The sequence below is a fragment of the Pseudorasbora parva genome, chromosome 5, assembly GCF_024679245.1.
Source record: "Pseudorasbora parva isolate DD20220531a chromosome 5, ASM2467924v1, whole genome shotgun sequence".
NCBI classification, from domain to species: Eukaryota; Metazoa; Chordata; class Actinopteri; order Cypriniformes; family Gobionidae; genus Pseudorasbora; species Pseudorasbora parva.
Window position 1 is genome coordinate 42,634,904 of NC_090176.1, and position 20,726 is coordinate 42,655,629.

The 20,726-nt window shown below is 39.7% G+C and overlaps 1 protein-coding gene and 1 long non-coding RNA gene across 4 annotated transcripts in view; one reads left to right on the forward strand and one right to left on the reverse strand.

Annotated features, from left to right (window-relative positions):
* Positions 1–20,726, forward strand: part of LOC137075620 (uncharacterized) — a 133,781-nt gene that overhangs the window by 83,645 nt on the left and 29,410 nt on the right. The window lies entirely within an intron of this gene.
* ttn.1 (titin, tandem duplicate 1) overlaps positions 1–20,726 on the reverse strand; it is a 146,412-nt gene that overhangs the window by 44,554 nt on the left and 81,132 nt on the right. For both annotated transcript variants that reach the window (XM_067444381.1, XM_067444382.1), the window contains 39 exons: positions 20,392–20,691; positions 19,998–20,315; positions 19,617–19,913; positions 19,215–19,514; positions 18,788–19,102; positions 18,541–18,689; positions 18,304–18,454; positions 17,214–17,495; positions 16,804–17,106; positions 16,384–16,686; positions 15,890–16,171; positions 15,472–15,771; positions 15,089–15,391; positions 14,692–15,000; positions 14,224–14,505; positions 13,765–14,064; positions 11,938–12,231; positions 8,874–11,843; positions 8,473–8,793; positions 8,108–8,392; positions 7,600–7,899; positions 7,089–7,517; positions 6,730–7,005; positions 6,339–6,638; positions 5,942–6,244; positions 5,550–5,849; positions 5,148–5,435; positions 4,727–5,029; positions 4,345–4,647; positions 3,956–4,261; positions 3,504–3,791; positions 3,122–3,412; positions 2,723–3,010; positions 2,017–2,607; positions 1,821–1,925; positions 1,509–1,706; positions 1,128–1,424; positions 429–1,016; positions 3–305 (listed from right to left, as the gene is read on the reverse strand). In XM_067444381.1, the coding sequence (XP_067300482.1) occupies positions 3–305; positions 429–1,016; positions 1,128–1,424; positions 1,509–1,706; positions 1,821–1,925; positions 2,017–2,607; positions 2,723–3,010; positions 3,122–3,412; positions 3,504–3,791; positions 3,956–4,261; positions 4,345–4,647; positions 4,727–5,029; positions 5,148–5,435; positions 5,550–5,849; positions 5,942–6,244; positions 6,339–6,638; positions 6,730–7,005; positions 7,089–7,517; positions 7,600–7,899; positions 8,108–8,392; positions 8,473–8,793; positions 8,874–11,843; positions 11,938–12,231; positions 13,765–14,064; positions 14,224–14,505; positions 14,692–15,000; positions 15,089–15,391; positions 15,472–15,771; positions 15,890–16,171; positions 16,384–16,686; positions 16,804–17,106; positions 17,214–17,495; positions 18,304–18,454; positions 18,541–18,689; positions 18,788–19,102; positions 19,215–19,514; positions 19,617–19,913; positions 19,998–20,315; positions 20,392–20,691 (14,421 nt within the window). The remainder of the gene's footprint in view (positions 1–2; positions 306–428; positions 1,017–1,127; positions 1,425–1,508; positions 1,707–1,820; positions 1,926–2,016; positions 2,608–2,722; positions 3,011–3,121; positions 3,413–3,503; positions 3,792–3,955; positions 4,262–4,344; positions 4,648–4,726; positions 5,030–5,147; positions 5,436–5,549; positions 5,850–5,941; positions 6,245–6,338; positions 6,639–6,729; positions 7,006–7,088; positions 7,518–7,599; positions 7,900–8,107; positions 8,393–8,472; positions 8,794–8,873; positions 11,844–11,937; positions 12,232–13,764; positions 14,065–14,223; positions 14,506–14,691; positions 15,001–15,088; positions 15,392–15,471; positions 15,772–15,889; positions 16,172–16,383; positions 16,687–16,803; positions 17,107–17,213; positions 17,496–18,303; positions 18,455–18,540; positions 18,690–18,787; positions 19,103–19,214; positions 19,515–19,616; positions 19,914–19,997; positions 20,316–20,391; positions 20,692–20,726) is intronic.

Here is a 20,726-nt window from a genome sequence, read left to right on the forward strand (position 1 = left end):
ACCTGCAACAAGCTTTGTCCTCACAGACATTGAAGGTTCACTTGGCTCACCAAAACCAGCCTTATTCTCAGCAGTTACTCTAAATTCATATTCAACTCCCTCTTTTAGCCCTTTCACTTCAAAGTGGAGGTCAGCAATCATTTTCTTTGATGCTCGTGTCCATCTCATGCCCTTCTTTTCTTTCATCTCAACCATGTAGCCTGTTATATCACTTCCTCCATCATCAGCTGGTCTTTTCCAAGCAATGGAAACAGAATTTCCACAAACATTTTCAACTTCTGGTTTGGCTGGTGGACCTGGCGGACCTGAAATAAGTAATGCGTCTTTTGTGAATCTTATTGCATATAAAGCTGTGCAGCATCACACACAAAGGAGTAGTATGGAAATAATGTATGAGAGAGAGAGAGTTTTTTAAACAATAAACATACCATAGGTATCCACCATTTTTACTGGTTCAGAATGAGAAGCATCACCCGCTCCAGAATTATTGACAGCAGAAACCCGGAAGATATACTCATTTCCCTGAATAAGTTTATTGGCAACAAAGTGGCAGTCAATAACTTTCTCGGCAAGAATGGTCCAAAGGAGACGGCTTGTTTCTCTTTTCTCCAATGTGTAATATTTGATTGGAGATCCTCCATCTTCATGAGGTGGTGTCCATGTCAAAGTGACCTTTTCAGAGGAAATTCCACTAGCTTCAACAGGCCCTGGTGGACCAGGAACATCTAAAATTGTTACTTTCACATTTTCCTCTTTGACACCAAATGGGTTACTTGCTGTAATTGTGTACTCTCCTGAATCCTTTCTACTGGCATACTTGATATAAAGAGTAGAAGAAGAAGGAGTTGTTTCTATCTGACACACATCTGAAGGCTTGAAATACTTTCCACCCTTTGACCACGCAGAGGTTGGTTGGGGTTTGCCCAGAATGCTTGTTGCAGTAATCACAATTGTATCTCCAGCTTTGACAGTAAGCCCCTCCTTAACTGTTGGATCGATTATAATGGTGGGTGCCGCTGTAAAATATTCAGTACATAAACTTATCAGCACAATTATTTCCCAGGTTGGACAATATGAAATATAGTTTACTAACTATGCATGCACTAGAAAGAGTAATTAAGTCGTACCATATTCATCAGTGCACATAAGGGTATCAGTTTGTTCAGAGGGTGGACTTATTGCTCCAGCAGAATTCTTTGCTCTAATTCTAAATTCATATTTGCACCCCTCTTGCAAGTCTGCTACAGTGTAAGCACAGTCGACAACATTTACTGCATTAGCCTTCACCCAGACCTTGGCTGGGAGATCACGTCTCTCAACAATGTAGCCTGTTAGCTTGTGTCCACCATCATATTGAGGTTCAGTCCATTGAAGTGTTACAGTGCTTCTAGTAATGCTAATCACATCTGGTTTCCCAGGTGCATCTATAAGAAAATATGGTCAAATAAATGATTAAATCAACTTTACACAAATCAGAGTCTAAAGCCTTTAAAATAGAATTTACTTACCAATTGCATCCAAGGCAACCATTGGGTCAGTGGCTGGACTTGGTCTTCCAACACCAGCCAAATTAATAGCCATAACTCTGAACTCATACTCTAGACCCTCTGTTAAACCAGTCACATTGAAATCTCTCATCTTCAAAGGAGTTGGGTTTGCCCTTTTCCATAACATGCTGTTTCTTTCCTTGAATTCAACATGGTAGCCTGTAAGCAAAACATACTGTTTATTTATCCAATTGTTCTAGTATTTTTTTTAAACTCATAGCTATGAAAATGAAAAATGAAAATGGTAATGAAAAAAGCTAATTATTTATGCACCTGTGATTGGTGAACCTCCAGTTTTCCTTGGATCTAACCACGTAAGAGTTGCTGAATTATGACGCATACTCATGACTTGTGGGAGAGGAGGTGAATCTGGTACATCTGAGGAAAAAAATAATGATTAAGAAAATTTGATTTTTATATTTTGTATATAAAGGTGTATATATTGACAATAAATTTAATGTCCACTCACTGAATGGATGCTTGGCAACCATAGGCTCTGATTTGAGGCCCTCACCAATTCCATATTTGTTTTCAGCACTCACTCTAAAGATGTATTCAGTTCCCTCATGGAGACCAGTCACTCTGAAAGTGTTTGTGTCCAAAGATGAAGACACAGTAACCCACATGTTAGTAATGGAATCACGTTTCTCAAGAATGTAGTTGGTAATTTCTGATCCACCATCATCTTTAGGAGCACCCCATTTTAAGGTTGCACCATCTGCAGTCACTTCCTTGAACTTTATTGGTGCAGTTGGAATTCCTGGTTTGCCAACAACTCTGACAAAAATTGTGGACTCTTTTGTCCCAGCAGTGTTGCGAAGAGTGATGGTGTATTTTGAGGCATCTGTCCTTTGGCAGTCACGTATCAAGAGAGTTGTGTTTACAGCTGTTGATTCTACACACACTCTTCCAGTGTCTGTGAGATTTTCATCCTCTCCTTTCTTCCATGTGACAACAGGGACAGGCTTTCCAATAATAGGAATCTTGAGACGAACATTGCTTCCTTCTTTTGCAATATAGTTCAAGTTAGGCAATTCACGCAAGTCACAGCTTGGATAAACTATAATAGTAAAGAAAAATTAGAGATAAAGAACAGATCTGAAATAATACAACAGAAAGAGCTCATGGGCATTTTTTTATAAAAATACTAAAATAATTTCTATGCAAAATCTCACCATTGAGATCTTTCGCGATCACAGCGAGTTCTTTCACAGGACCATCACCAGAATCATTTGTTGCAAACACTCTATATTTGTATTCCCTTCCTTCAACAAGATCTTTTGCACTATATTGCATGTTCTTTGATCGAAGAAGCTCCTTCCATTTGTCTTCACCATTAAGGACCTCAAGCACATATGCAATAATGCGGCTTCCACCATCACTGATTGGCTTTTTCCAGGAAAGAGTACACGAGTCCTTGGTTACCAGTAAGGTCTTGAAGTCCATAACTGGTCCAGGTTGTTCTGGAAGATATTGTTACATTTATTTAATAATAGATATCAATAGAACTTTTATATATATATAATTGGTTTCTGTAATTGAGTAGTACTTTATCAAAAATGATCTTCCCTTACCAGAAGCTCTAACAGCATCCACAGTTTCACATGGTTCACCAATGCCATACTTATTTTGAGCCAGAACCCTGAAGCAATAAGATCTACCAGCCTCTAAACCATCAATCTTGAAAGATGTTTTAGTACAAGTGTTTGATACATTTGACCATGCTTTCCTTTCTGCATCTCTTTTGTCAACAATGTAACCTGTAATCTCACTTCCACCATCAATTAGAGGTGCATCCCAAAGGATGGAGGCACTGTCCTTTGATGTCTCTTTAATCATCAGATTAAGTGGAGGTCCAGGGGTATCTGTTTAATGTTATAAGAGTTATATATGCTTTAGTTTAAAAAAATAATAATAATCCAATAGAAACAAAACTCTTAATATCACAGAACTTACCAAGGACCTTGACAATAACTGTGTACATCTTCATTCCGCTTACACTGTCAAGATTCAGAATGTATTTCCCGGCGTCATATCTGTTTGCTTTCTCAACACAAACCAGTGTATCAGTGTCTGTCGTCTTGATTATGATTCCTTGTCTGTCTTTAATGTTGGTGTTCATCTTGGCCCAGGTGACCCTGGGGGTTGGTCGACCCTTAATTGTGGCATGAAGTTTCATTTTACTGCCAGCCATTAGCTCCAAAGTGTCCTTCAGCTCTGCATCAAGCTCAGCCTCAGGAGCAACTGGAATAACATAGAAGAAATACATGTATACATTTCAGGAATTAGGTACAAACTATTTTTATTTTTATAATTTATTGAATTATAATAATTTTTCCTAATATTTTTCATAAAATGACAATTTTAGAATTTACAATGTATAAAAGAAATGATTTTAAAGTTAGTACCAAAAACATCCTTGGCAACGTGTTTTTCAGGAACTTCACAAGGCTGGCTGAATCCAACTTTATTTACAGCAGTAACACGAAGTTGGTATTCTGACTTCTCCAAGAGTCCAGTCACAACATAATTTGTATCCTGAAGGTTCTTTGGTACATTGCATCTTATCCAGTCTGTTGTATTAGTTCTCTTGCATTCAACAAGGTATCCCAAAATTTCACTTCCACCATCATTTGCAGGCTTAGTCCAAGTTAGTCTAATTGTGCTGCTGGTGGTATCTGTGACCTTGGGAGAAATGGGTGGGCCCGGAGGATCTGTAAATAAGTAAGAGGTACTGATAAATGCTCTTACATATTTGTTGATATACAAGATATTGTGAATGGATTTTGATACTCACACAAAGGATCAAGAGCAGAGGCAGCATTAGATGGTTCACTGGGTTTGCCAAGGCCAGCTTTATTAAGAGCAATGACTCTAAACTCATACTGAGCTCCCTCAGAGAGACCTCCAACCTCAAGTGTTCTCTCCAGCAAGGGTTTTCTGTTCAGTTTGGTCCAGTTCACTTCCTTGGTTTCACGTTTCTCAACAAAGTATCCAAGGATAGGGGATTTTCCATCATCAGATGGTTCCTTCCAGCTTACAGTCATATGCTCCTTTGTGATGTTTGTAATTACCGGTGGGTCACATGCTCCAGGAACAGCTGTAAATGACAAGTATGTTACAACATAAAAATTATATATCCAAGCAATAAAATACATAAACCAATATTAAGGTCTTACTGAAGGGATTCCTTGCCACAACAGGGTCTGATACAATGGCATCACCAGTACCATAGCGGTTCTCAGCACGAACACGGAACTGATACTCGTGCCCCTCAATTAGTCTCTCCACTGAACATTCTCTTGTATCACCACTGATTTTAGCAGAAAATTGGGCCCAGTTAGCCCTGCTTGTCTCACGTTTATCAACAACATAATTTGTAATTGGAGAACCACCGTCGGCAAGTGGAGCCTCCCAGCTCAACTTAATCCGATCTGAAAATATTTCATCAAACTTAATAGTGGCTGGTGGTCCAGGTGTATCTGCGTAAAGGGAATGCATAATTATTATTTTGCATTATTAAAAGAAGAGACAAATATGCTATATTTAATTTCACTTAGTAGTGTTTAGGCTGAAAAATACAATTATAATTTTACTCACCTAAAACTTTGAGTTGCATTTCTGCAGTTGTAGAACCACTTGCATTTGCTGCAAGAATTCCATAATTGCCAGTATGAAGTTTAGTAACTGCATCAAGGCTCAGAGAAAAGAGATGTCTCTTTTGAGACATCTTGAATTCTTTGTCAGCTTTTAACACTTCTCCATTTTTGCTCCATGTAACCTTGGGCATTGGCTTGCCAAAAACTTCAGCTTCAAGGCAAACATCTGACCCAGCCTTTACTGGCAACATCTTTTTCATCTGAATTGAAAGCTCTATTCTTGGAGGTACTATAAACAATCAAACATGACAGAAAGTCAATAGACAAATAGATCAAAGACAAATAGCAATTTACATTCATAAAACATTTCAAAAGTGATTTTAAAAAACCTAAAACTACTTACCATTTTCTGCAGACACCAGAATGGGGTCAGTAATTTCAGATGGTCTGCTAAGGTTAACTGCTGTCTTGGCAATTACCCTAAACTGGTACTTAGCCCCCTCTTCTAATCCAGTGGCGGTGTACTCCTCACGAGGCACATTTTGACTACTTGTGTTACAACGCACCCAAGTGTCTCCAGGAAGCCTCATAGCCTCAACATAGTATCCAATTATCTTGCTTCCACCATCATTCTTTGGTTTTGTCCAAACCAGTGTAACTGTGTTCTTAGTCACATCAAGAACCTCTGGTTTTCCAGGAGCATCTAGAATTTAAAAACAAAACACCAGAAAAATATAGAACAAATTTCTATTATGCGAACATTTATACCTAAAATTGTATTTTACATGTACATACCAACAGGTGTTCTTGCTGTGATGAACTCAGTTTTCTTGCTTGGTTTACCCTGTCCAGCTCGGTTTATAGCAGACACTCTGAAAGTGTATTCCAGACCCTCAATTAGTCCAGCACAGGGATATTCTGTTGTGCGAACAACAGAATCATTAGCCTTCACCCAAAGGAGACTGTTCCTCTCTTTGCGTTCAATGTAGTATCCAGTAACTGGACTGCCACCATCAGACTCAGGCTTATCCCAAGCCACAAACATGCAGTCCTTGTTCACTTTGTTAATGCGGCAGTTCAAAGGTTCACCAGGAACATCTAAAAGAAAATGAAATTGTCAGAAACTATCAAATAGGTCTCTCCATTTTTGTCATCAGTTGCATGTTGACAGACACTGCTGATTTCAACTTACCAAATGGGAATTTAGCAATCATCCTTTCAGATGAAAGGGGGTCTGAAATACCAAATCTGTTCTCAGCACGAACACGGAACACATATTCCTTTCCAGGAATAAGCTTTCCGATTCTGCAGCCAGCTTTACCACAGCTGGAAAGAGCAGTAACCCAGTCACCTCTGCTTACATCACACTTCTCAACCACATAATTAGTGATATTGCTACCACCATCTTCAATAGGTTTGTTCCAAGAGAGTGTGCAGGCATCAGAATCGATGTCACTGATCTCAAATGGTGGCTCAGGTGGACCAGGAATATCTGACACAAAAGAATGTTTGTAGAAACATTAACTACATGTTCACACAGCCCATTATTATTGAAAGTGGTGATGATAATGGCAAGTTCTAACCTCTGATGATGATTTTCAAAGTCTGGTCAACTTTTCCAGTGCTGTTCTCAGCAACAAGGCTGTATTCAGCACTGTCTTGTCTTGAAACATCCTTAATGATGAGCACGCACATGTTCTGAGATTTGTGCACAGCAAGACGACTTGATGAGACTACATTATTTTCTCCCCGTTTCCATTGGCACACTGGTGCTGGCTTTCCAGATACAAGAGCCTCAACCCTCAGTTTTGCTCCTGCCTTTGCAGTGACAAGCTCAGGCATGATGATTTTGGGCTCAACTGAGAAAAACAAGTTTGTTTGTTTTTTTAGTTAAAGTCTATTAATTCAAATGAATGAGTAACACGGTTATTCAATAACTTACACATCTGCTCCTTGATCTCATAAGCTTCTCTTGTCTCTGTCGGAAGACTAGATCCCATGGCATTTCTTGCTGCAACTCTGAAACGATATTTTCTTCCTTCCTTTAGTCCAGCAACAGAGATGCTCAAATCTTTTACGACTGTGTATGATGTCCATTCCTCCTTCTTCTCCTCCTTTTCCTTCTCCTCCTCATCCTCAACCACAGGTTCAGGTGGAGGAGGAGCCACAGGCTTTACTCCAGGCTCAGCCTCAGCTTCACCCTCTACTGGGTCTACTTTCTTGGGAGGTTTAGGCATCGGAAGCTCAAGATAGTCAATAATGTAGCCATCAATTTTAGCTCCACCATCCCGCAGTGGTTTCACCCATCCCACAGTTGCACTGTTCTTAGTAATCTCAAGAATGTCAACCTTTTGTGGTGGGTCAGGCTTGCCTTAAGGAAGGAGACACAATTGTTATAGTAATACTGTCTCAACAAAGCATTTAAAAATAGTTCTGTCTAAGAATTCACTTACTGACAGGATCGGAGGCCAGATAGGATTTTGGTGTAACTTTTGGGACTCCAGGACCATACTCGTTTACAGCTATGACCCGGAAGTAATACTCTGTTCCTGGGACGAGATTGCTTACTTTAAATGTGGTGTTTTCAACATTAGCTTTCACTGTTGCCCAAGTCTTGCGATCAATTTCTCGTTTTTCAACCATGTAATGAGTGATGTTGCTACCACCATCAATTTCAGGTGGAGACCATGTGAGGTTGCAAGAGGACATTGTGATGTCAGTAACCTCAAGACTAACAACAGGTCCAGGTGTATCTGTTTTTAAAATGCAAAACAAAACAATAATAATTATATATGTATATATGAATATATAATAAAAAGTATTTTCATAGATAAATATATTTTACAATATTCATCTATTTCAGCCATGTGATTTTTTCCCCCCACTCATCCCCCATATTAAAAACAATCAGAAGAAGTCACGTAATTGAAACAGAATAAATGAGGCTTTTTTTTTGCTTACCAAGTACTTTGACATTCACAAACACTGCCTTCTCTCCAGCTGGACTTGATACAGTCAATGAATATTTGCCTGAATCATCACGAGTACTTTCAGATATAACAAGGAATGTCATCGTGTCAATGAGATCAACATGGCCCTTCTGAACAACATTATCTATTCCCATTCTCCTCCATAAGACCTTGGGAGCAGGTCTGCCTCTGATTGTTGCAACTAATCTTATTGGGCATCCAGCCCTAACTGTCAACCCTTTCTTCAGTTCTGCATCCAAATCAATCTCAGGGGCCTCTGAATATTAGAAAAAACACAAGAGATTAGTACATAGGAATGTTGCTGAAAATATTATAGAAAAGTCTATGGAAACTCACCCAAAACTTCTCTTGGTGTCACAGCTCCTTCGAGATTTGTTGGCTGACTCAAGCCAACCTGATTTTGGGCAGAAACACGGAATTCATATTCAATCTTCTCATCCAGGCTTGAGACTGTGAATACTGTTCCGATCAGCTGGGCAGCAACATTGCACCTTTTCCAGCCTTCATCCCCCTTCTTGCCTGTGCCCTTGACTCTAAGCTCAACTACATAACCAATAAGAGGGGCACCTCCGTCATATGTAGGCTTTGTCCATGAAAGAGTGACTGATGTCTTTGAGCTGTCAGACACCTTTAAGTTACTAACAGGACCAGGGGGCTCTGCAAATAGAAAACCAAATAATACATGTGGTTGAAAAGACAAAAACAAACATTTAAAAAAATATTGTAACTGGACATACCAACTGGATCTCTTGCAGTGAATGATCTGGATGGCTTGCTTGCATCACCAACACCAATTTCATTTTCAGCCTTAACGCGGAACTGGTATTCATGATTAGGCAGTAAACCTGTAACAGTCATCTGTGTCCCTGCAATTGGGGACTTAACAACAGGGCCCCACCGAATGGCATGCTCTTCTTTTTTCTCAAGAATATAACCAGTGATAGGTTTTCCGCCATCACTATCAGGAGAGCACCACATAACAACCATTTCTTCTTTTGTAATTTTAGTCACTTCTGGAGCATCTGGTGCACCTGGTCTGTTAAACTGTGTCCTTGCAACAATAGACTCAGTTTCAACAGCAGGACCAGCACCCATTTTGTTCTCAGCCCTCACTCGGAATATGTATTCATTCCCTTCAATAAGGCGAGTAACTTTAGCTGAATTGGTAATCACAGCTGCTGAATATATTGACCATACTCCTCTCTTTGTCTCACATTTTTCTATAATGTAGTTATAGATCTCACAACCACCATCATCTTCTGGTACTTCCCATGTAAGCTTGCATCTGTCCACGGAAATGTCTGACACTTTCAGATCTCTAATAGGACCTGGTCTATCAAGAACATTAACCTTGGCCTCAGCAGTACAGGTTCCAGCAGCATTTGTTCCAGTAATTATGTATTTTCCAGTATCTCCACGTCTTGAACCTGTGAGCAGGAATTTAGTAAAGTTGGTGCCAGTTTCAATTTGCACTCTTGGGCTTTTGGTGATATCTCCAGTGACACCTTCTTTAGACCATTTAATATCAGGCTGAGGTTTGCCTATAACCTCTGCCTCAATTGGAACTGCATCTCCAGCTTTAACAACAAGAACTCCAATCAGTTTGACTTTGAGCTCTGGCTGTACAAGTTCCTCTTTTACAAGAACTTCAGCTGTTGTCACCCAGTTACTCTCTCCTCCCTCGTTCTTTGTTTGAACTCTAAATTGATAAATTTGGTTTTCAATACATCTGTCAGCCATGAAATAGGTTTCCTTTATTGCGCCTTTGTGTAATCTTTCCCATTCATCTGCTTCTTTAGGCTTCTTTTCAATATGGTAAGCAAGATTACGACTACCACCATCATATTCTGGTTTCTTCCATTTGAGGAAGACAAATGTCTTGCCAATTTCAGTGATTTGGAAGTTCTCTGGCTCACCAGGTTTCTCAACTGGGTCAACAGCAAGGACTGGTGCTTTTGTTTCTGTTGGTGGACCAGCACCGATTTTATTCTCTGCACTTACACGGAAGAAATATTCACAATTTTCTATAAGTGGAGCTTTGACAAGTCGTTTGGTGCAGTCAGATGAAACAACTGTCCATCCCCTTTGACTTGGTTGTCGGCACTCAATTATATAATTAGTAATTTCAGTGCCACCGTTATCCTCTGGATTTTCCCAAGACACCATACATGACTCTTTAGTCACATAAGCAACTTTCAAATTCTGACAGGCTCCAGGTATATCAAGTACATTAACAATAATTGTAGCATGTGCCTGACCACTGCTGTTCTTTGCTTGAATTGCATATTTTCCATAATCAGCTCTAACAGCTTCCTGAATTACCAGCTCAACAAGAGGGAAGTTACTGTTCATCTCAGTACGTTTATCTCTGCCTAAAGCTCTTGCATCTTTAGTCCAAGTGATTTCTGGATCAGGTCTGCCCTTTACACGGGTCACAAGGTTGATGATTTGCCCTGCTCTAACTGTTAGGAGGTCACGGCAAGCAACATCAACAGTTACATCAGGGGGGACAAGAATGTCCTTGGCAAGCACCGTTTCTGTAAGTTCTCTTGGCTCACCATCTCCAACTTTGTTTGAGGCTCTAATACGGAATCTGTACTCAGTGCCTTCACTAAGTCCAGGTACTCTAAATGCACAAAACTTAATTAGATCCTTATTTATTCTGTCCCACTGTGCAGAACCTGATTTCTGGCATTCAACAACATAGCCTAGGACGGGGCTGCCACCATCTCTGGAAGGTTTGGTCCATACCACATCTGCATATGACTTGCTCCAGTCCTTTAGCTTAATGTTACTTGGAGGCCCTGGGGGACTAATTGGACGTTTAGCTTTAACAGGGTCTGATGGATATGAAGGCTCACTTACACCAGCAACATTTTCAGCAAAGATTCTAAATTCATAGCTGTTGCCCTCAAACAGTCCACACACCCTGTATCTTACATCCAAGACTGGCGTTTTGTTGACACGAATCCATTTGCCGGTCATCTCCCTGCGCTCAACAATGTAGCCACTCACAGGGCTTCCACCATCTGTTTCTGGTTCAGTCCATGACACTGTTACAGCATTTTCTGTTATGTCAGAGCATGTTGGTCGACCAGGCGGGCCTGGGGGATCAAACATATGCTTGGCAATAGTGGGAGGACTTTCAAGGGCAGCTCCAATGCCAATTTTGTTCTCGGCACGTACACGCACAATATATTCACGTCCCTTATCCAAACGTGGGACTTTGGCCTTTGTGCTGGTACTTCCAGAACTCACAACTGACCATGGCTCCCAAGGTTTCTTGACATCCTTCTTCTCTACAACGTAATTCATTAAAGGTGTACCACCGTCATCTTTTGGTGGACGCCACTGGATTATCATATGATCAGGGGTAACCTCAAGGATATTTACAGGACCAACTGGAGCAGATGGAACATCAAGGACTGTGACATGTAGAGCAACGGACTTGCTTCCAGCAGGATTTGCCACAGTAAGTATAAACTCTCCGCTGTCATTTCTGACGCATTCACTTATAGTCAAGACGGTTGAATTTCCTTCAGTAACTATTTTAAATTTGCCCTCAGTTTTAAGTTCATTTCCTTCAATTTGCCACTTGGCTGTTGGAGTTGGGATTCCATGCATGACTGCTGGGAGGACAATTGTACTTCCAGCCTTGACAACAAGACCCTCAATAAGCTTCACATCAACTTCAATAGTTGGAGCCACTGAAAAAGAAATATTAGCATAATAAAATGTCATATGTTGTAATTTTTCTGTTAAAAAATATAAATAAATAATAAAATATTGTATAAATCTTACAGGTTTTTTCCTGGCAAGTAATTGGCACAGTGGTGTCTGGTCGACTAATGCCAATCGCATTTTGTGATTTTACACGGAATCTGTAGGTTTTGCCCTCCACAAGTCCAGTTACATGGCATTGAGGATTGCTGACAGTCTTGAAGTTCACCCAGTCTGTGGAACCTTCTTCTTGATGCTCAACAATGAATCCAGTGATCTCACTTCCACCTGTGCGTTCAGGCCACTCCCACTGAAGCCATACTTCAGTTTTGTCTGCATCCACATGATGCAGATTCTTGGGTGGACCAGGGGGATCTATAAATTAAAATACACAATTTAATTTAACAAACTGGTATAGAAAGTCAACCATTTAAAAAATATTATATTTAAAAAGGCACTTCTAAAAAAAAATTCTAAACACAAATGATAGAAATGTATTGCTAAAACACATTAGAAAGATTGTGCTGTGTTCAGGATTTTGTGGGCAGGGCTAAAAGGGGGCTTGATGACGCATTGGGTCAATCGCAAGTACTGTCATTTAGTTACGACAGCCTACAGTTTGCTAGCTAGCAAGAACTTCATCACAGAAATGCTTATTAATTACCTGGAAAGTGATCACTTACAAAACAGATCTGTGGCCTTATTTAAATTTCCGAAAAAGATTATATCTAGAAGAGGTGAATTCATTTTGTGAAGAGCCACTTTGATTGAGAGCTGAGGATCACCACCAACAGTTTATAAACTTTCTGATAGTTTTATAAACTTTCATCGGAGACAACTGTGATTCACTGATAATACACTATTACTGGTGAATGGGGATGAACCCTCCCGTCCCACCGACAATTGGTGCCATCATCATCGGCAGTAACGTTACGTGCCCACCAATGAGTTTAAGTTGACTTGTGTGCTTATGTTATAATATGTAGTCCACAGTTACTTCTGCAATCTAACATGATTTTTAAGTATTCAGACCACTTTATCTTAAAATTTAAATGATACATGTTGATTTGACGCTCTTTAATCTGATGTGACTAAAATGGGCGCGTCGAGTCAAGAGGCGGCACCGTACGCGAGTGAACACGATCATCTCTTCCTAAAGAATAAAGATGAATCAATATCTCTTAGGGTATGTTGAGGAGACATTACAACTTACTGAAACATAAAATGTCATGTAATTGCTCAGTCAGTGTTTCAACAGCAGAAAGAAAATAAAACAGCTTGAGAACAATGTCCCGTAGCATCACATTTAGCTGCTAGTACACTGAAAACAAACTCTTTCACTAAATATATGCACTAAATTAGCTTATATATTCATTATATTGTACTGAACCTGTTACTGATGTCTGGATTATTTAATATAGCCTATGTTTAAATACATCTGTCATGAAAATGACAGCCACTGATTATATTTCAACAACGAATTGAAAATTATAATTCGATATATTGTTAATGCAAAAACTGCCTATGTGAAGCTTATGAGTGTTGATTATTATAACTAAAAATAAATACCAACTGAATTTAGGCTAATAGTTTGGGCTCTGTTGTAAACCTTTAATATTACAGCAATGTGTAAGTAAGGGTTCCCTGTACAGATTCCAGCTGTAGCGTTGAAAGTTGAGTGAGGCCGTGGCAGCTTTTAAAACAGTCGGCGTGGTTTCGGTGCAGCCAGTAGACTCGCACCTAGTGCTTGAGAGTAAAGAATACTGCTATTTTTTTCAAGGTTTTGATAGCTTATTTACTTGCCTACTTTTTTATCATTCAAATTTGGTTGGGTGGTTAATAACAGATTTTTCTGTGGTGTGACAAACTCAGAACACTTTAAGACTTTACAGGGACTTTAATACTTACAGAGAGGATCAACTGCCTTGATGGGCTGCTTGGTTTCAACAAATGCACTCCTGCCAAACTGATTTTCAGCTGCAACTCTGAAGAGATACTGAATTCCCTCCATCAAATATTGAGCCATGAGGCTAAGCTTTTTAGATGCAGCACATACTGGAACCCAGTTCTCAGCTGCAACATCTTTCTTTTGCACAATATAGTGGGAGATCACAGCACCACCATCATCTTCTGGCTTTTGCCATGTCAGGTAAGCTGACTCACTTGTGATTTCAGAGATGGTAAGATTCCTTGGAGGTCGAGGTTTATCTAAATCAAAAAGAAAATGAGTTATTGTGGTGCTACTATATGGGTTTCTAATTAATTATACACATAACAGAATTACAATGAAACTCTTTAAAAAATGTTTATAAAGCATCTATCTATCCATCCATCCATCATTAAGAGTTGTTTTTAAAACATTCATACCAAGAGTAAGAACTGTGCAGGTAGCAGATTTTGATCCAGCTGCATTCTGAATAGTGATAGTATAATTGCCACTATCAGCACGAGTACACTTCTTGATGTGAAGTTTGCTTCCGCTTGCTGTGACCTCTATAAGGCAATGAGCGGGAACTTCACCATCATTCTTTTTCCAAGAGACAGTGGGTATTGGCATGCCCTTAATTGTGGCACTGAGTGTGATGTCTGTCCCAACCATGGCAAGGTGATCACGAGACATATTGCCATGTAACAGCAACTCTGGCTCCTCTGCATGAGAATTGATAATAAAAAGATGGGGGGGAAAGAATTAGTAAATTTTTTAATGATTACTTTCCAGTTTGTGAAAAACATACTTTTTTATAAAGAAGGAGAGTAGTATTATAAAACACCACCAACTGTTCGATACTACGCTAATGTATTTTCTGATTATGTAAACAAAAAGAAAGAAATTACCAAGTCTGTCATGAATTTTCACTGGTTCCTTGACAAATGCAGGTTCAGATTTTCCAGCTGCATTCACAGCCATTATTCTGAATTGGAACTCTTCACCTTCAGGTAGTTTTGTCACAACAAACTTGGTGTCTGGGCATGATTCAGGAGTTTCATTTGCCTGGATCCATTCGACTGCACCAGGCTTCTGATATTCAATCAAATACCCAAAAATTTTGCCTTTACCATCATGACGAGGAACACGCCATGATAGACTCACAGAATCTTTAGTCTTGTCAACAGCTTCAGGCAAAACAGGTGGGCTTGGCAGAACTAAGGAAGAATCAGTTGAATAAGTGAATAAATAATGATCAAAAGATAATCATTAAGAGAAGGAAATCATCAAAACACTAAGACTTACCAATGGGATCCTTAGCAAGAATAGGTTTACTTGGAGGGCTAGGATCTCCAGAGCCAATTTCATTCTCTGCGATTACACGGAATTCATATTGACAGCCTTCAACCAGGTCTTGTACCCTATATTGTGTAGCAGGGTAAATTGGATCTCTGGTTGCACGAGACCATCTCTTAGCTGAGGGCTCCTTTCTTTCCAAGATATAGTTCGTGATGGGCTTTCCACCATCACGAGGACGGTTCCAAATCACCAGTGCTGAATCATGAAATACGTCTTTTACAGTCGGTTGCTCAGGTGCCTCAGGTACCCCTGTAATTATGTACAAGATATTAGGAACAAAACACATTTTTACAGCTTTAATATATTTTTTTGTGTGTGTTTTTACATACTGAATAGATCTTTAGCTTTCATCTCTTCTGATTCCAGTGGATCACTTATGCCATACATGTTCTCAGCACTAATTCTCATGATGTATTCACGACCCTCTACAAGCTTAGGTACTTTGCAGTGGGTTTTTGTGGAGGCAGATGTTACAGTTGTCCACATGTCTCTGTTTACATCTCTCTTCTCAATTATGTAGTTAGAAATTTCACATCCACCATCATCAAGAGGGGGCTTCCAAGAAATAACCATGTGATCTCTGTGAACTTCCTCAAAGACAACTGGGCCCTCTGGAGGCAGTGGGCGATCTAAAAAATGCACAGAATAATCAAAGATAGATTGCTTGTTAATTATAAGCCCAAAATATGTATTTTTATTCAGCATATTATTGTATAGTTTATTAGTATCTTGTTTCATGAGGCTTACCTGCAACTGTGACATTACAAATGCCTTTACGAGCACCAGTACAGTTTTCAACTGTCACACAGTATTTGCCACTGTGCCCACGCTGAGCTTTCATAATGCCCAGACACATTGTGGTAAGAGTATTTTTGAACTTGATATGGTTGTCTGCTTTCAGTTCATTGTCATCCCTTGACCAGGTGACAGATGGGGCTGGTTTTCCAGTGTAACGCCCCTGGAGTGCACAGCTTTCACCAACACGCACAACAACTTTATCACGGAAGTCAAGCTCAATTGTTGGGGGTTCTAAAATAAAAAAAATATATGCATATTATGTATATGTGTGTATATATATATATATATATATATATATATATATATATATATATTTATTGATTGTCAATATACATTGATGTCATGAAAAAATATAGTAGTAAAGTAGTGATTTATAATAATAATAATAATAATAGTGGTGCACATAACGAAGGACACTTGAAAAACAAAAACACTTCACTCACCAAGTTCGTCTTTACATGTAATTGGCTTAGTGGAGAAGGATGGTTTGCCCGGACCAACTTCATTTACTGCACTGACACGGAATTCATAGGTGTCGCCTTCCCGGAGACCATCATAAGTATATCTCCTATCCATCAGTTTCTCTTTGGTCAGTCTGACAAACTTGTCTTTGCCAATCATGCGAGCCTCAATAATGTAGGATATCACCTCAGATCCTCCATCGTACTTAGGTGGCTTCCAAGTCACACTGATATAGTCTTTAGTGATGGCAGTCACCTCAAGGTCTTCTGGACGGTCTGGAACATCTAGTAAAATGAGGCCAAATAATAATTAGCAACATTATCCATGCTGGATACTATTTTACAGCTGCATTACTTGGTCAATAGTTTAAAGCTATTTTAAATTCAGGGAAACATACTTACTGATACGATCTTTAATCACAATTTCACATGATGTTTGGCAGAAAGGTCCTACTCCAATTGCATTTTCAGCTGCAACTCTGAAGAAATATGATTTTTTTAGCACCAGATTATTTACTACAGCACTTTGTCTGCCAGCTGTGTAGGAGCAAGATGTCCAAGCCTTGCGCTCTGCTTCACGTTTCTCAATGATGTAGTTAGAGATGGCAGATCCACCATCATCTTCAGGGAAAAACCAGTTCAGCTTGCATGATTCACTTGTAAGATTTTCTGCTGAGAATGGTGCCCCCACTGGGCCAGGGACATCTGAAGAAGCAAAAATGAGATAAGAAAATGTAAATTCTCTGATGTAGCTATTTCATGATAATAGATTATTAGGTATAGATTATTTGTGCCTGATAATTCTCACTTACCGAGTACATCAACAATGACAGACCTCTTCACCTCTCCTCCATCATTTTTGGCTGTTATTGTATAAACACCTCGTTGCGCCCTAGTGCAGTCTTTAATTACCATTGAGCAGCTGATTGAAGTGGTTTCAATAACAGCTTCTGGTGGGACTGGGTACTGATCTCTGCTCCATGTTATCACAGGTGGAGGTTGGCCTGACACATAAGCCAGGATACGAATAACACCCCCAGCATGAATAACCATCTTCTCCTTTACTGAAATGTCCAGCTCAAGGACTGGCAAAACTGAAATGACAAAAATGTTCATTAAATTCACACTGCATATTGTTTGGCTATCACCAGACCAAGCTCAGTCTTTTAAGATTGAACATTAGTCTGGGGATTCTGCTCTGTATTTTCTACTGCACAAGAGGCGTGATTAACGGGTATAATTCAAATGACTGTACGCAATTAGATAGCCCTTCAACCAATCAGACCAATGTTCTGGGGGGTGTACTTTGCAGAACCGTCAAGTAGTAAACCAAACATATCCTTGTTTTGTAGGAATTGTTCCAGGGCAAATTTGTGTTCCGTTTTCAAAGAAAATTTGCCTTTGAAATCTTTAAAACAACAGCAACAGTGGCATCAGCCATGTTGAATGTTAACAAAAAGCTGCTTGCGATCACTTCTTTATTGTCACCGTGTAAACTAGCTAATAGCACACAAGGTAGATTGTTTTTGATTGGTCCATGCATATTTGTAACGGAAGCAGAATAGAAAAAATTACAGGTTTCCAGCCTTAGCTGCAGGGCGAAATCAAATTGCCAGCAGATCGTGCTGGGCTTCCCCAGTCTATCCTGCATTTACTCTAAAAAAAATCTGGGTTAATTTTTTCAACCGAAAAACAGAGTTGAGCATGTTGGGTTATTTTTTCAGTGTTTGGGCAGTTTTTGCTTATAAACATATTCATGGCAAAAATATAATTACACTGTATTCAGCACAAACTGGGCTACCATACGCTAGTGTGATCATTGACCTCTAGTGATTTTTTCCCCCTCTCTCTCTCTTTTTACTCTTTATTGGGAGAATTACATGTTAAATCACTGAGACTTACTTATCCGATCCTTCATTTCAATAGCATCAGCAACTTCACCAGGTTCACTCAATCCAGCAGCATTGATTGCCAAGACTCTAAACTTAAACAATGCATTCTCTTTCAGGCCAGTGACCACAAATTTAGTTCCTCTAACTTCCTTGTCTTTAGCCTGGAAGATAAAGAAGATATTTTTTGTAATGTATAAAAAGTATATGAACATGTTTTGCTGAAATAAAAAAGTCTGGTCTTACAAACCTTAACCCATGCTTCTGTGCCCTCCTCTTTGTATTCAACATAGTAGCCCATTATCTTTGAACCTCCATCCTTCAAAGGTGGAATCCATTCCAAGTCTGCTGTAGTCTTAGTCCAGTCTGTGACTTTTGGGGTTGGTGGAGAAGGAGGAGCTACAAGAAAACAGATTTGTCATATTGTGGTGCTCTAATAATAATTAAAAAAAAAAAGTATAAGCCATTAAATCTCAAACTTAATTGTTTTTTTTTACCTATTGGATCTCTGGCAAATGTAGGATCAGATGGCTCACTTGGGGGTCCACATCCCGCTGCATTAATTGCAATCACACGGAACAAATACTGAGACCCCTCAATGAGTCCCACAACGTGATGAGACACACCAAGTGGCATGGGCCTGACTGGATCACGAGTTACTCTGCTCCAGCGTTTAGATGTAGTTTCTTTACGCTCAAGCCAATAGCCTGTGATTGGAGTACCTCCATCTGTGTCTGGCTCTTCCCAGTTCACAGTCATAGAGTCTATTGTGATGCTAGAGAGTGTTGGCTTCTCACATTGACCAGGTGGCACTTAAAAAAAACACATAAAATGTTGTCAATGTTATCAAGTGAAATAAATATAATCTAAACATACAACATGTATCTAATTACATAAACATTAAACATGTGGATGAATACTTACTGAACACATCTCTGGCTACTTCAGGTTCGCTATCAAGAGGATCACCAACACCATATTTGTTTTGAGCCCTAATGCGGAAAATGTACTCGTGGCCTGGCATTAGATTCTCAACTGTGTATATTCTCTCTTTGGGTTCACTGGTGACAGGTATCCAAGTCTTCCTGTTTGCAACACGCCTCTCAATAGTATAGTTTGTAATTTTGGAGCCACCATCATCCTTAGGAGGCAGCCATGACAATGTTATCTGTTCAGCATGAATTTCCTCAAATTTGATGGGTGCAGATGGAGCCCCAGGACGTCCTGTTTAAAATAAGAGAATAATTGTAGTTATAATAACAACACATGTTTTTATATTTTTAAAAAAATGGTTTAGAACATTAAAAACATTACTGTTCTATTTACCTAGGACATTAAGCCTCATTTCCTTGGAAACGGTACCAAGGCTGTTGCTAGCAGTAAGAGTGTAGAGGCTTGTATCTGAGCGTTTGCCCTGCTGGATCAGCAGTGTGCAGCTATCATCAGACACAAGCTTGTTGATGTGCTCATCATACTCAACATCAACCTTGCTTTCACCCTTGTGAGGTGGAGCCTTCTGCCATGTGAGTGTTGGGAATGGGCATCCCTTAATCTTGGCAACAATATGAATATCTGCACCCTGTTCAACCTCCATGAATTCTGGAAGCTCAATGGAAGGAGCCCCTAAAAAAGAAAGGAAGAAAGGTGAATTGGTACATCATGTAACTCTTAAATTCACTGAATTATGTTGTGTTGCTCTGAACATACTGTTCAGGTCCATAACAATGATAGGTCCTGCTGTAGAGGATGGTCTACTCGCTCCAACCTCATTCACAGCCTTAACACGGAATTCATATTCAGCACCCTGGTGGAGATCCTCTACTTTGAATGTGGTTGTATCAATATCACGGCGGTTGCACTGTCTCCAGGACTCTTGCTGGTTTCCACTGCTATCCCACCACAGACGCTCAACATTGTAGTGAGTCACAGGAGCACCACCATCATTTTTTGGTGCTTTCCAAGTCAGAGTGACAATGCCCTTTGACACATCTACGATTTTGACTCTTACGGGAGGATCCGGGGGATCTGCAATAATATAGTGTTTTGAATAGTCAGACTAAATTGTATTTAAGCATTTTTATCATATACAAACTACACTTACGAATAGGATCCCTGGCTTTAGTCCGTTGAATGGTAGTGGTATGGGGCCCCAAACCAAAGCGATTCTCAGCTCTTACACGGAACAAGTATTCTTGTCCTTCAATGAGGTCTGGCACAACTAAGGATTGCGTTGCACAAGTTGGGTTGACCTTTGTCCAAGCCTTTCCTTCAACAGTCTTTTTCTCAATGAAGTAGCTTTTGATCCTGTCACCACCATCACAGTCTGGAGGCTTCCAGGTTAGTCTACATGTTCCACGTGTGATGTCACTGACTTTGATGTCTTTTGGAGCTCCCGGCAAGTCTAGACAAAAGAGACACATTATGTTATATACAATG